A 15,559-nucleotide genomic window follows, 5' to 3' on the forward strand; every position below is an offset into this window, starting at 1 on the left:
AAAGAAACAGCTGTAGCCAATGGGCAGACATGCAGTACCAATTCCTGGCACATTAGAGATGGGGAGAAACGACCAAGCTTCTACATCAGATATTCCGAGATACTCAGGATGTTCTAGGGGAGATGGTGGTGCAATTCTGCCATGCATCTGGTGTCATTTTGGCTGTCCTAATGGCATGACAGCTATTAAAACAAACAAACAAAAATGGTGCTGAAGCTCCAGCTCATTGGGGCTGTGAAGAATATTAGTTTTGGGATTTCTTTGAGGAAACATTTCATGTAGCCTAAAAAATGCTCATAAACTGAGATTTATTTATTGGGGACATTTGGCTTAAGCCACAGGTGTCTGGCTTGGCTCTTAACTTGGCTGCCTTGTCAAATATTTATGGTAAGAGAACTGGGGCATTCATATAACTGCTTCCCATTTTGGTCAGCAGTCTCTTACATCCCTTAATAGACAATGCCCTGGAATAGTAGATAACTCTGCAAAGGATAAGGAGAGGGAAAATGTTAGGGAAGGGGGGAATGCATGAACTACATAGACTTTTCACTTAGTGTCTTTGCTCCAATGGTAAGTAATTAACAACATATTTACTACAACTGTACGTAATTAATACATGAAGGACCACGCTCGCTCATATGAGTCTACCCAGGCTCTGGACTCTTTCACATGGCGAAAAGTGATGAGAGCATAGCAGGACATTTCTGAATAGATAACTGGCCACCAAAGATCAGAACCTATTATCCCTCTGAATCTGCTATAGCCACTGTTTGATTGTTTATTTTAAGGTATGTTTTAAACTGTGAATTGTTTGTTATTTAAGGGGGAGGTGGGATACTGGGATTTGGGACTGTACTGTTTTAACTTGTAAGCCACCAAAGTTGTCTTGAACAGTGGGGCACGATACAAATAAAAATTTTATTTTATATTATTATTTATTGTGCAATTACTTGAAGATTATCAGAGGACGTTGCATGAAGTTTCCATAATTGCATCATTATGCCATGTATAAAGACCAATTTTAGTGCCACTTTCATTCCCGGGAAAGTCCCATCACTTTTGCTGTGTGAAAGAGTCATCTGAGATTTTCAGGTAAGGTTCTTTTGTGAGTTTCTCCACCCTGAAAGCCATGTTTAATGGAGACTCATGAGAGGACCTTCTTGGTGGCTGTTACTAGGCTTTGAAACTCTCTACCTTGAGCAGTCCTATCCTTGTTGTCCCTTCATTAGTAGGAAATGCTTTTTAAAAAATACCAACCAAATTTTACAAACACATTGGTCTGAAGGAAAGGCCTTTTAATAGTGTGCTGTACTAGTTTTAAACTTTTTTTTATTTTAATGGATGTATTATAATACAAACCGTGTATTATACTGTTTTTGGTGTTATATAGATATTTCAATTTAATTTCAACAGTTTCATTTTTGTAATTTTTAAATCTAGACTGCATTTGTTTTCATTTTATGAGCTGATATGAGTCCCAGTTCTTGGGTGGATAGCTATTATAAATAAATGTGTAAGCACCTCTAATAATCACCCCATTTAAGTCTAATACTGATTTTACAAGTCTATGCCTTCAGTTCAATATTGCCCTGTGCTTTTGCAGTGTTTACAGATGTGGACTGGGTAGAAATAATATAATTTTCATTTTCAACTGATAAAGTGAATTCTGAAGAATAAGTTTCCCCTTTCTTATTGAGGAATTATAAAAATAAATCTGTGTGAAAAATTCAAGACTAAATATATACAGTATTATATATACACAACATTTTATGCATAATTATCATCATGTATTACTATATGCATCTTTGTATATACATATATATTACTGTCCAGGATTCAATGGCATTACCACACAGTGCCTTAAAATTATATTCTGGTGGAAGGCTAGGAAAGCCTGTTAACCCATCTTATGCATGAGACAGATGCCAAAGGTTGTGATGGAGGGAGACTGCCTCCATTGTTGGACCAACTCTGTTGAAGCTATAATTACTACTTTCTTTGTTGTAGCTTGTTATACTAGCCACATGTAAAATGTTATACATTCTTTAGTTTTACAATAATCACATGAGGCTGTAACAATTATGCTTGTTATATGGGTTGAGACAATTAATAAATTAGAAGCTCAACTGCTGCCATCCAGTCATTCCTTTATTGGTTAAAGATGTTCAACAGCAACTGAACTATGTCAGCTATTTGCCCCCAGCATATGAAATGAAATGTTTAAGATTCTATGTCTGATCGCCATGTACAATTTTCTTTTTCCACTGACATTATCTCTCATCGGGAACAGTCAAATTAGTCCTACAAGAAAAACATCATGCCCTGTTTTTCATTCTTCTTTCCCAATAAAATATTTTGGATTATTCCTGTCAAATTGTAGAGGTATAAATGAAGTTAGGGTGGGAGAAACACACTGCACTCCTCCCAGTAGATTAAGGATGTGTCATACAAAGTAAGGACGGAAAGAATATTTGAAAATATTTTTAAATGGTCAAAAAATATGTTTCTAGAGTTCGGAAACTCTCACAAGGAGAATCCTAGACTGACAAAGTTCTTGTCAATTCAAGTCTAATTCTGCACAAACTTTGCATGTTTTTTTAAAATAGAAAACAACATTTTCTTTACAGAAAATATTACTTTCTGCACAGAAAAAGCTGTCTTCTACACACAAATGAAGTGTGAAACCAGGACAGAATAACCTCTGAGTTGCAAATAGTCTTTGAAAACTGCAAAGTTTCTGAAGACTCTGTCACCGTGGGTAAAATTGCTAAAATTACTTGTTGCTTCCTTCAAAAATGTACTGAGTAAAGAATTACATCCCTAATGTGTAAATAAAGGTATTGCTCCATAAATCTCCTTCTGGAAGCAATTTCTGCATGTACAAAGATGCTGAATAGTGAAAGCAAACCTGTATGGGAGGACAGGGAAAGGGAATTTTTCACCTAGAAATTTCATTGGCTGATCATCAGATTTAACCCAATTAATTTATTTTTATTTGCCTGATCTTTGTAATTAGGTTATACTGAAGTTATATTTAAAGACACTTCTCTAATATTGCTTAATTAGATCAGTGAATTGAGACTTGTGAGGATAAAAGTGGCAGCTTATGAGTTTACTTAATTAAGTAGACAAGATTTAATGGCATTCTAAAGAATTGTTTCTATGCTTGCTTACCACATGCATATGTGGGGATAATACCAGAAACAAATATCAGCTACATGGTATTGATGTAATGGACATATTTTATGAAACGGACAATGCCAAGGAATGACAAACAATGAGTTACACAGCTCCCTTTTCTTACAAGAATGAAGACAACAGGAAATAAAAGAAACCGATCTTAACAAAGGAGCTGGGATAGGGCTGGGTACAACACTTCAGGACATTTTGACATGGCTTTTTTTGTTTCCACTTCTTTCTTCTCTGTTGCTGTAATGAAAAATGTTTCAGTTTTGCCCAACCCTGAAAGTGAGCTATTTGCATCTGGCAAAGAAAGAATATAAACACAGTTTTTAGATACTGCAGATTTTATCGTCTTCAGAAGAAGAAAAGAAAAAAAAATCATCTTGCTAAGGTACAGAATATAATTCCTAACACAATAATGTCATGCAAATATATAGGTCCAGTTTTCAGTTGTACTACAGCAGGTAGCATATGGGCTTATACTCGAATGTTTACCTGGCTTCATATAAGCCAAGTATCTTGAGTTTGGTTCACATTCATTGTCAGGCTCAAGGTTAAAGACTCACAACCTCTTTTTATTTCACTCTCTCCTGCTGAACCCTTTTGTCCAGTGATCTCTAGCCCTCTGGGAAAACAAACACATTTAATATTCAGAAAGTAGAGAATAGGGCACTGCAAAAGCAAATAATTCAATTCTTTTGAAAGGACAGTAAGGAGATTAGTTTATACTGTAAACACAAAGTCAATTTTGCCAAGAGATGCCAACTCAGGATTAATGGTTGCTATTTTTGCTTAGGAGTATGGTTATGCAAAGGCAAGACTACAAGGGCTGAGTTAATTGATGCAGATTTCCTCTCTTTTTGAAATATGTTCTGAATATTTAAAAGACTGAGGGCCATTTCACTCTGGTCACTCTGACAATACAGTCATACCCTTGTGCTAGTTATGTGAACTGGCATCACCATATAGGTGATGTTTGTACAACAGCTGCAAATCCTGTGATCATGTTGCCAATTTTTCAAGCCAATTTACCAAACCACACCAACAGCATGAACAGTCTCCATGAAGTGAAAAAGAGTTACTGTTTTCAATGTTCTGAACATATTTCAAAAAGGAGTAAAAATAATGCAATGCAGAGGGTTTGCTATTAATTTCGGGGGGGGGGGGGGAGATGAACCATTTTTTAAAATCACACTTGAGCCTAAATGCAGAGAAACAAGGTACATAGACACTGACCACTGAGCTTCTCTATGCAGCAGGGACTGTGAAAACACATACACTACCTATGTTGGCTGTGGAAGGTGCATATTTCCATGAGTACCATCTATATCTGATCATTAGCATCTATGTCTTACTTACAAAGTTAGCATCTATGCCCTAGTCATACCAAATTGTACCTCAAAGAAAGAAAAGAAGATAAAAGAAGGAAATAATTATAGCCATTAAAGAGATGCATATATGAATATATACATTCATGTGCTGAGTTATTTATGATGGCTCTTGGAATGTGGCCCTCCATGTATGTGTGGGATCAGTGTGTGGTGATGGTAAAATCCCCAAAGAGTTATAAGTGTGAAGGGGCTTTATAATGGAAAGTAAAGTCAAACTCAATATATAATCCTTCACTTTTCATATCAGAGGGCCCCCCTCCCCAGGTTATCTAGGCAGCCTTCATGTTTTGCAATAGATTAAAAAAATCTGTATCACTTAACTGTCCAGCTACTAATATTCCAGGTCTTATTCTTTGCACAACCAATCGCCTAAAGATAATGCTTTATAGAAGGTGTCATATACTGTATGATTCCAAATGTTATTTTGAAAATGTGTTATTATAATATAAACTTTATCCTAGGAAATGATTGCATTTAATTAAAGTTTTCAAATGAAAACAAAAAATATCCTTGTTTTCAGTGATAAAGGAAACTAATGACAGAAGAAGGGAAAATGTGCAGGCTTCTTTTGTAGGTAATCTCTGAGCCTTCAAGAAAAGTTAGTCTTTCATGCTAGTTGCGGCCTGACTATCCATTAGAGTGGTATTAGTCTGAAAGGACAGAGCATGCGGTTCTCTAGGTTTCACTTCTGGTATGCTGCTTTTTACTCTTTTCTTCTTCAAAAGGATCTTTTAGGGATCTGACCAGACAGTGGCATACAAAAGACACTGTAATTTTGCCTCATAAATTTAAAGTTTAAAGTTATTAACACTTTTGTCTGAAATGTATCGAAGAAGACGGATGTTTTATGTTATTCCTACCTCCCATTTTAATTCTATTTTACTCCCCATGGTAACTATTTTACACATTTCTGTTTGATTGTGTAAACACTTTATCTGTATATTTTTCAGTACAAATTGTATATTTTTAGATTTGTATAGCCTGTATACATTGTATAGCATTCCTTGTATTACTATGTTTTGAGTATTTTGAAACGGCCCTTGGCCTATTCAATAAACTTGTTTGTGTTTTATCGAAGAAGGCAACACCCCACCTCAATTGAGCAGACTTTCACCATTGCAATGGGACATTTCCCATCTGTTTTCTCCAGTACAATGTCTGAAGCTATTCCCCTTTGGAGGGTCCCACAACCCTCTGGAGCATATTTTGAGGCTGCATGAGGAAATGTAGGGGCCAGAGAAAATTGTCCATCCCTCTATTCTGCAGAGGGATGCTGTTGATCTGTCAGTCAAAGGGGTCAATTGCAAACCACCCAGGGCAATTGTAGAATCATGTTTATATGGGATTCCTGCAACTTTCAAGTGACCATGGGTACATTTCTGGTGGTTAGTCCAGGTTAGAGTAGACCTATTGAATCAATGGCTGAATAGTGAGTTAACACAAACGTAAATCCCACTGATTCAATGGGTCTACTCTAGTCAGGATTAACAGTAGAGTTCAGGCCTACGTCTGCAACAGTATCTGGCAAGGAACACAAGGGTATTTTACTTCAGTTACGTAATCCTATTTAATAGTCTTATTTTCATTTACTTGATGTTGATACCAGTTTAAATATTGCAACAGCAATATTTTAAAATAGCTTTTTAATTATTTTGGACAAAACAATTGTATTGCTAAGTTTGCAGGATCCAGCACCCATCTGTGCTTATTCCAGCAGGGTAGAAGAAGTGATATCTCCTGGGGTTTTCCCCCTTCCAGGTTTGGTTTTAAATAAATATTTATTTCTAGGGATGAACCGAACATTCTACCATGTTGGAATGTGATGGGTTTTGGAAGGCTTTAGATAACACACTTTGATTCCTCTTGTGCCTTTATGCCAGCAGAACCAGTTGTTGCACTAGCGAAACTACTTTTTCTGACTTTGCACAAGGATATCTAATGGTTTTTGCTAGGGCAGATAACGGCTGTCAGATGGTGCTCAGTTATAGCTCTGTTCATCAGCTTCAAAGGCTACTGACTGGTGGTGGTGGTGGGGGGTATGCCACGAAAGCTCTGTTATCTTCTAGCCCCTGGACTGCAGTGTAAGCAAAACTGGTAGAACTTCATATTTTGTCAGCTTCAAATAGGATTTTGACCTGTGTGTCCAAACCCTTCCTCAGTCTGCTATACTCTCTCAGATCACCTGTTTTTTTAACCTCTTCTGATGCTGGAGCACCTACACCACCAATGTAACATAGATCTCTTAGCAAGAATGGGAAGGAACATACTTCTGATGATAGTGAGGGCTGTCTCCAGCTTTGGAATGGGAAATCTGATCTAACATTTAGGATTAGATCAGCCTAAGAGGTGTTTCTGAGACATTGCCTTACACAGACCTTAAAAGAAAGAGCCTGTCCTTGACATAGAGAAATGAAAGGGAATAGGCTTCAAAAGATTTGCAAGCCTGTAAAAAACAGAAGCTTTATCATCATCACTATCTATAAGGAGGAAATCACATAGATTTTGTCCTGAATGGGTTAAAGCTGTCCATCAGGTCTCCTTTTCCCTTTGCTGTATGTTACTTAAGGATAGCTATTTCTTCCCTAAAGGCGACATGCTTATCATTTTTTAAATCCCCTTTAATGCCCTGAAATGGCATTAATTACACAGGCAATTTGAAAGAGCAAAAGCCACGTTGTCTCTCCAGCAACAGCACACTCTGTAAGAATGACTGTATAAAACCAAGACCCTTCACACTAGAGGATTTTGTTCATGTTGGAAAACAAGGGATTAATTTTTTTGCCATCAGCTCAAAGAACTGAATAATGAACAAACTGAATGGTTCTCCAGCTGACTCAGAATACAGAAAGGCTAGGAAAAGGTAACAAAAAAGGAAGATTCTGTGTGTTTACTTTAGTCTCCCCCTCCCCCCCCCCCCCCCCCATAAAATGCTTTAGGAAAGGAAGATAAGCAGCTTCGGTGTAGTAACTCTTTATTTCTTTAGTTTTTTGTGGGTTTTTCGGGCTATGTGGCCATGTTCCAGAAGAGTTTCTTCCTGACCTTTCGCCAGCATCTGTGGCTGGCATCTTCAGAGAAGATATTCTTTGTTTATGAAATTTGGGGTGGTTGCTTACACAGAGAAGTTCTTTCCATCCTAATTTAGTTTTTTACTATTTGCAAAATTTTAGGTTATGGAACTTTTGCTGCTTATTAAATAAATGTGTTTTAAATTATGATTATTTAGACATAAATAAATTAAATCAACAGGAAATTTGGGGAGGATTTAGTAACTTACAGCATGCCTGGATTTACTTATATTTTTAACGTTTTACTACTGGGTAGTACTACTGCTTGATTTTATTTTATTTTATTTTATATCAAATGTGATCCTTGGAAAGACCAGGCAACATTAAAGCAGTGTGTGCACAGGGAAAGAAGAACTATGAGCATACGAACTCAGAAAAGTTACGCCATATATAGCCATCTCATTCTGAGAGAAACCAGTGTTTATTCCAAGTGGAGAGTGGAAAGGGGGCTACCTATAGACAGACCCCACTGGTGAAAATGAGGACCTTTAAGGAAGAGTGAAGCAAAGTGTGCCTGGGGTGTGCCAGCATACACATTCCATCTATGTGACTTATCCCTAGATAGTAAGAGTTAGAAAAGGAGCCACAGTGGCCAGTCTTTAATGACTGCTAGGTAAGTTGGCATCTCTGTAACCAGATGCATTAAGAATACACACTCACGCCCAGCCGCCGCAGCAGGTGTGCTGGTAGGAGAGGAAAGAGCATTGGATAACGAAACGTGGCTAGGGCTAGAAATATTGGTTACATCCTGGTTCTGGCTTGTGACGGAGGATTGTCTCCTGAGAGCCCCCTGAAAGGAAGTGCCACTCTTGAAAGTATTGACTACTTCGATCTGCAATGGAGGAAAGAACGAAACAAGTTGCTTGTGGAATTGACACAGCTATGCAACTGACAGCTATGCAAGTTACCCCCCTCCCCTGCTTGTAAAAATCTCTCTTTGATTTCCAAGATAAAAATAATAAAAGCACCCTTTAAAAAACTTCAGATTCAGTCCTACTGTTGTGCCAATTTATGACAGCAGATTTCTAGCAGTTAGAAAAACACTGCCTAAATCCTGTTGGTAATCTTAACTACAGTACATCTATTGAATCAATTAGGTTTACATGAATGTTGGCTCACCACTGAACTACTGATTCAGCTGATGTAATGGGGAATCCATTCACACTACATCATTATAGCATTATTATACCACTTTAACTGCCATGGCTGAATCCTATGAAATCTCGAAACTGGTATTCTGGTGAGACACTAGAGCTCACCAGAAAGCTAAGAATTGTCCATGTGCCTCTCTCAATCCCAGGATTCAATAGGACAGCACCATGGCAATTAAACTAAAATAATTGCACTATAATTCTGTAGTGTCAATAGTCCCAGGGTCTCCTCTAGGAAGGACTAGTAACAGGATTCAGGCCTAAGAATGCTATGTGCACTTTTGTGCCATCATTAGGCTTCAATAGACCTGCCTTATTATAGTAAAAATTAAAAAAAAATCTACTGATTACCTATGAAGATATTATCATATTTCTGTGCATGTGGTTCTTCACAAAAAAGAGAAAATCAATCCTTCCCAATCATATGTAATATGTGAGAATATTTTAAAATTGCCCTGCAACCCCGTACAAGTCTATGTAGAAGTAATCTCCACTCAGTCCAATTGATCTTATTCCCAAATTAGTGTGTAAAGGATTGCATCATGAAATAACAGTTCTTGTTGTGTGTCTACTTGTTAATATATGCTGTATAAATTAGGCAGAGCAACAGTAATCAGTCTTCCTGTTACTGGATTCATGTGTAATGGATAACATTTTGTAAAATTAATTGTGTATACAATTTAATACCAAGAAAAAAATGAGGTATTTTTAAACATTTACCAGAAATTCTCCTAGCTGTGCAAGTTGCATTCTTAAATTTTTTCCAGTTATAAATAATTTTAAAATCCCTCCTATGAAATACTCCAGTATGTAGTGGTACCTGATGTCAAAAAAACCTAAATATGATCTTAAAAAGAGAACACTTTACAGGAATTCCTAGTTGGACCTGCTATGTATCAGGAAGTTTCCAGTTCAAATTTTGCCTCTGCTACAAATTCATTAGTTGACCTTAGGCAAGCTATTCTCACTCAGTCACTCCATCTGTAATGTGACTTACTTACCGTAAGTGTTGTCAAAATTACAATTTCATAATACAAATGAAAGGCTTGGAATATGTGCTAGTTCTATACAAAGAGTAAGATGTTTTATGATATTGTTACATGACATCTGACTAGAGCTTGGAAAAGTTGTTTTTTTAAAAAAAACAACAACTGAGATTTGGAATTTTTCAGCCAGCACAGGCACTATCCATGCTGTCTGAAATATCTTGTAAGTTGTAGTCCAAAAAGTATCTCTCCCAAGCTCAGCACATTAGTAGGAAAACAAAGACCAACATTAAAAATACTAGAAAAGAACATCAAAGAACAGAAGAGGTATCTATTGCAAGCCTTCAGTGTATTCCACAGTTCAAAATAAATTCACTGCAGAAAGCAGTATGCTCTATGCCATTGTCTGGGGGAGGATTTTAAAGAGGTTGCGGGGATAGAAATGCTGGTGGAAGAAAGAACCGTCCACTGCAGAGGATCCTTGGGTTGCCATACATCCCCACCAATTCTTGCCTTTGTCCTCTTAAACAGGAATGGAATGAATATTCAAAGCTACTAATATTAAATGTGTCTCTCAAGGGCTGGGAAACCTTGAGCAGGAGAACTCTGGACTAGTGAAAATCTTCACATTTGGAGATTTATTCTGCACAAATGTGCACACGGTTTCCTGTGTGTGCACACACATATGCACATGTTTAGAAAACTATCTTCTGCATAGGAATTTTTTGTACAAACATTAATAAGTAGTATTGTAGTATGGGGAGACAGAGTTAGTTCAAATAGCTTAATGGTTAGACTCATCCTAGCTCCTGGCCTACATTGCTTGACTGACTTCACCTATCCATTTCTTCTACTCCCGTAAGGCCTTTCCACCTGGCAGTTGCTGTGGACCTAATGTCAGCTTTTTTTTTTAACCTTCTGCTTACACTGGCATCATTACACAGGAGTGCTACGTCAAATAGATCCCAGCCCATAACACCTTAGAAGCATTAACAATTATTTTTTAGGGAATCAGGACTCTACCCATACCTCTAATTTACTTCTGTGATCACAAAAATGTACCAGTGTGCCATAAAGAGGACATAGCTTTCTTGTGAAAATGTGGCTTCACAAAACAATATATACCAGTTCAACAGAAATCAAGTTGCAATGTTTCTGTTGCTGGATGCTGCTTGCATGAGGGGTATGGCTATGGGATTTGCAGGAGAACATTTCTAGGTTATAGAGTCTGATATTACTTTTTATAGCACCAGATCTATATGGTTTCCAAGCCGAATGCAAGACCATGTTACTTTTTTGTTGTTTTTTCATATTTTTGTACATTTTCCTACCTAACTATTATAGAAATCTAATATTTGAGTCATCTCACAAAAGGATATTGTACAAAAATACAATAGATTTTATTGCAAAACTGGCAACTTATTTCCATACCGAAAATAGGTTGTATAAAAACTGGTTTGTTTTTAAGTTAAAATTTTGATCTGTGACATTTCAAATTGGATTCCCCTCCCATTGGAACTGTACATGAATGAACAGAAAAGTATGAATAACTTGGTTTGAAATCAAATCTGAGTTTAGAGAAACATGCCACGCATGTTTTCGGATGGTAACAGGGATTTTGTACTGTGGGGTGCGAGAACAGTGGCTGCAACCAAAGGATGGGAAGATCAACAAGAATTACAGAATAAGAAGTCTCATATTTGCAGAAGAGACTCTCTTGAAAGCCTTGCTACATATACAGAACCAGACATGGAATTAGCTGTCAATCTCAATTGTGCTGATCAAAGAATTTTGCTCTATATTTGTCTGCTTAGTTCAGGATTCATACTCTTCTGTATATAACAGAACATGAGATCCCAAAATACGATACCTGTAAATGGCAAATGTGTACCAAGGAACACATACTAGGGAATAACATTAACTGTGAACAAATTTTGACATTACAGGACCTTTTCTTAACTGAAGCAAAACATTCTAATTTACCATTAAATATAGATTTCGGTTTAAACCAAAATCCTAATATACTCTCCAATAGAGCTAATTCAAGTTTTTCAGGGTCTCTATAAGTGACTACTACACACTGCAGCATAGTGACTAACCCAAAAATCAATTTAACCATTCTTGTAAAGAAAGGATAAAAGTTCAGGAAACATCAGCATTCATTATTCTAAAGGAACAGATAACACTGAGATGTGATCAGCTGCTTTTTCAGAGGAAAGTAGCTAAATACATTTCCCAGTTTACTGAATTATCAGTGGGAGGCAACACTGGTCCTTTCATTCTGTGCAATTATGGTACTTCCATTTCACTTTACTTGTTATGGCTGCATCCTGTGGAATTCTGGGATTTGTAGTATTGTAAAGTATTTAGACGTCTCTTCTGCAGATTTCCTCTAATGCCTCACTAAACTACAAATCCCAGGATTCCCCAGGATGAAAGCAGTTAAAGTGGTACCAAACTGACATAACTGCACACACCTAGAAAGGCTGAAGAAGACAATTCTGGTGGCACCCCCCATTGTCACGCTGGCCCTAGGACTGACCCTGGCCAAATACCATGGGTTTGATAGCTTGCCCATCTGATCACTCTCTAGTCTTCCTAAAGAGACTGGGGGGAAATGGGGAAGAAAAAGGTATACTCCCAGCAAAGTCACACAGTCACGCTGAAGATTTCAGATGATATCATGATTATCCAGGACTTAACCCATGAAGATCCTGGAATGCTCCAGCAGCAAACTGTTCATGGGATTTCCCCATGAAAGGTTAGTTGATGGAGCATTCCTGGATCTTCATCGGTTAAGTCCTGGATAAGAGCGATGTGTCTGAAAATCATCAATGTGATTATGCGACTTTGCCGGGAGTATGCCTTTCACTCCCGGCTCCCTCCCCCATGATTATCTCCTAAAACTAGGAAATTTTATTTCTTTCACACAATAGGAAAAATACTGCGCAACATGAAGACCTCTACCTCATCCCAAATATATTTATATACTGCCCAGAGAACTAATACTGTTGGCCAATATGTAAATATCATATAAATACAAATATCCTGCTTCATATAAAAAACCACTCCCTCTTCCATGTTATTTTTCTAATGTGAACACAGAAACGTGGAATCCTCCTCAGTCCCTGCTTCACACAAGACCCTGAAACAGTGAGACATGAATTGCTTCCTCATTTAAAAAAAAAATCCCAAATGAATCAGTGTTATGGACTTAAAAGAGGCAACTCAAAACAAAAGCCCTAAAGTTTTCAGGAAGAATGGGCAATCCTTCTCACACAAAAGAAGGTGAATGTACTTCAGAGCATAGAAATAAGTGAAATTTAAGTTTTGCCAGAAAGATAAAAATAAATGTGGAACATTCATAGAACCAGGTTTGTACATGTGCTTTCTGACAGATGGAAGGAAAAGCAGAAAACCTTCATATTTTATTTTGATTATCTGACTTATATCCCACCTCTCTCCCACAATGGAACCTACAGAAAACAGATTTATGAATAAAGTAAATAGGCAGTCACTAACAAGGGGGGGGGGGAATCCAATCATTAGGCCAAACTAAAGTAGACTCATTGAGTGAATGGTACTTATATAGTGTTATATATATTGTAAACACATCCCATGGGTGTACTCTAGTTGAGACTAGTAACTGTATTTATCCCAGGGATGGGAATCAGGGAACCCTCGGAATGTTGCTGGCCTGAAGCTCCCAGCAACCCTAGCAAGTATAGTTAACAGTAAGGAATGCTGCAAGTTATACTTCAACACCATCTGAAAAACTATGTGTGGACAGTCAGCTCCCAGAGGCTGTTCAGCCCATGTTTATCCTAACCTTTCCTCTTTGACAGTGATGGGGTAATTTTTTTTGGGGGGGGGGTCTACTTCAATATAAAAGAGGGCAAGAAAGAATGGGGTCTTAGTTTTAACTTAAAGGGCAGAGTCTCCTCTCTCTCTTCTTTTGTAAAGGTGCACAAAACCAAAGGGGAACTTTCAAGTTCCCATCCAGCTGGAGATCCAGAAGGTTGGGGATTTGCTTTCTTCAGCCTCATCTTCACCCATAATGGGGAAACAGAAGGGGGAAAGGGTGCACAGTTGTTTGAACTTTTTTCTTTTAAAAATGTGTGCATCTAATAGGAAATACAAAGAGCCAAAGAAATGTTCAACCTTCTTTTCCATATTTCCAGAACTGCATAAGGCTTGGGAGGATTTCTACAAATCCTCAAGTCACAAGAATGCTAGACTTCCTAATCTTCTCTCACAAGTCCTTCCTTTGATGATTTTCTGGAAAATGCAGCAGAATTATGTGGATCCATCTGGGTGCCCTGCACATCTGCAATGAACTGGTATCACTAAATGCACCAAACACTAGGAGTAATGGTCCAACAACATATACGTATACTAATCTAATCTTTCCCAACCCAAAGGACACTCTACAGTGAACCCACTGAAACTTCTCACAAAACCCTTTCTGAACTCATTGCATGTTGCTATCCACTGAAGACAAAACAGAGAGGACACAAAAGGGATGGGAGTGGGTAAATCACAGAAACTACTGGTAAGGAACAGATCAACAATTCCTACCACATTAGATATACATCTAAATAGAAAGGAAACTGAAGAATGACGGTTAGCAAGAAAACATTATTATAGTTTATTTTGGTTTAAGTACTGAACAGTAAGAAGAATTTTCCATGGATCATGAAGATAAAGATATATAGAAGTACTAAAGGGTATTTCTCAATCTACAAGACAAACTGAGAGCAGAATCTGCTCTTTGTTGTTTACACTCACCACAACCAGAAAGACATCCTGACAGAAATGTCAACAGACAACACTCCTCCTACAGCCACCAGGAAGAAAACAGTTCACATTTAGAGAGTAACTCAGGGCTGAAAAGAGCCCCCACCTGGGCAAACAATTAGAGAATCTTCTCTGTTGGAGAGGGCTCCCAAATCACTATTCTAATCCAACCTTGCATAACTTCACTTAACTACTTACCCAGAGAATACTGTAAATTTATCCCTTCGTAAAACATAAACTTTATATGTATTTAACCCCACTAGTTTCTCAAGTCAACATTTTAAAAAAACACATCAAAGGCAGTTTAGATTTTTCTTGTGCATCAATTATCTTTCTTTCAAAAACAGAAACAAAAGAAATCAAAAAAGGATCTTGTTTTGCTTTAGAAAACTGGTCTGCATTTACTTTAATGTAGTCACTTTAGTATTTTTTTAAGATAAGGTTCTAGGATGGATAATTAAACTTAAAAAGTTCCTTGAACATACAAAGCAGGGTTTCTGCTATAATCTGTTCTGTCCATTGCACTGAGAGCACACTTTTTCAAAAGTCTGAATAAAACAGTTCTGTGAAGAAGAAAAATTCTATCATCACTAGTGATAACATCATACCTTACAGCAATAACTAGCATCCCTATTCAGAAAGGGAGGTGGGGGGAAGTGATGATTGAAATGTACATTTATACATAACCATTTTGTTTAGAAAGTATATTTTGTTGTTTAAAAGATTAATTCACATTCATGTTTTTCTTTTACCCACTGATATACATAAAGGTTGTATTCTTGGATCTCTTATTTTAATTTTATAAATTGGATATTCATAACCAATTTGGAACTTTAGCATCCTGGTGCTAAAATAAATGCAACATAGCTATATTTGGTAAACATTTGCTTCATTTCTAACATTCAAACTTTTTGCTGAAAAGATTTAAAAATTTTAATGCCATTCAAGGTTGACCGCAAACATTTACCACCCCCTCTCTCATCCAG

The 15,559-nt window shown here is 37.2% G+C and overlaps 1 protein-coding gene across 13 annotated transcripts in view; it reads right to left on the bottom strand.

Annotated features, from left to right (window-relative positions):
• The window catches only part of ATP2B2 (ATPase plasma membrane Ca2+ transporting 2), a 216,119-nt gene that overhangs the window by 7,161 nt on the left and 193,399 nt on the right, over positions 1-15,559 (bottom strand). For 4 of the 13 annotated variants that reach the window (XM_089523598.1, XM_089523589.1, XM_089523574.1 and 1 more), the window contains one exon: positions 8,300-8,471. The exons of 6 other annotated variants lie outside the window; for them this stretch is intronic. In XM_089523598.1, coding sequence (XP_089379724.1) covers positions 8,300-8,471 — 172 coding nt within the window. Of the gene's footprint in view, positions 1-3,752; positions 3,809-8,299; positions 8,472-15,559 lie in introns of all 13 variants that reach the window. 3 more of the 13 variants (XM_089523613.1, XM_089523608.1, XM_089523567.1) reach the window with 2 other exon arrangements.

The sequence above is a fragment of the Sceloporus occidentalis genome, unplaced genomic scaffold, assembly GCF_023333645.1.
Source record: "Sceloporus occidentalis isolate IW3139 unplaced genomic scaffold, rSceOcc1.0.p SCAF_1, whole genome shotgun sequence".
In the NCBI taxonomy this organism is placed as follows: Eukaryota; Metazoa; Chordata; class Lepidosauria; order Squamata; family Phrynosomatidae; genus Sceloporus; species Sceloporus occidentalis.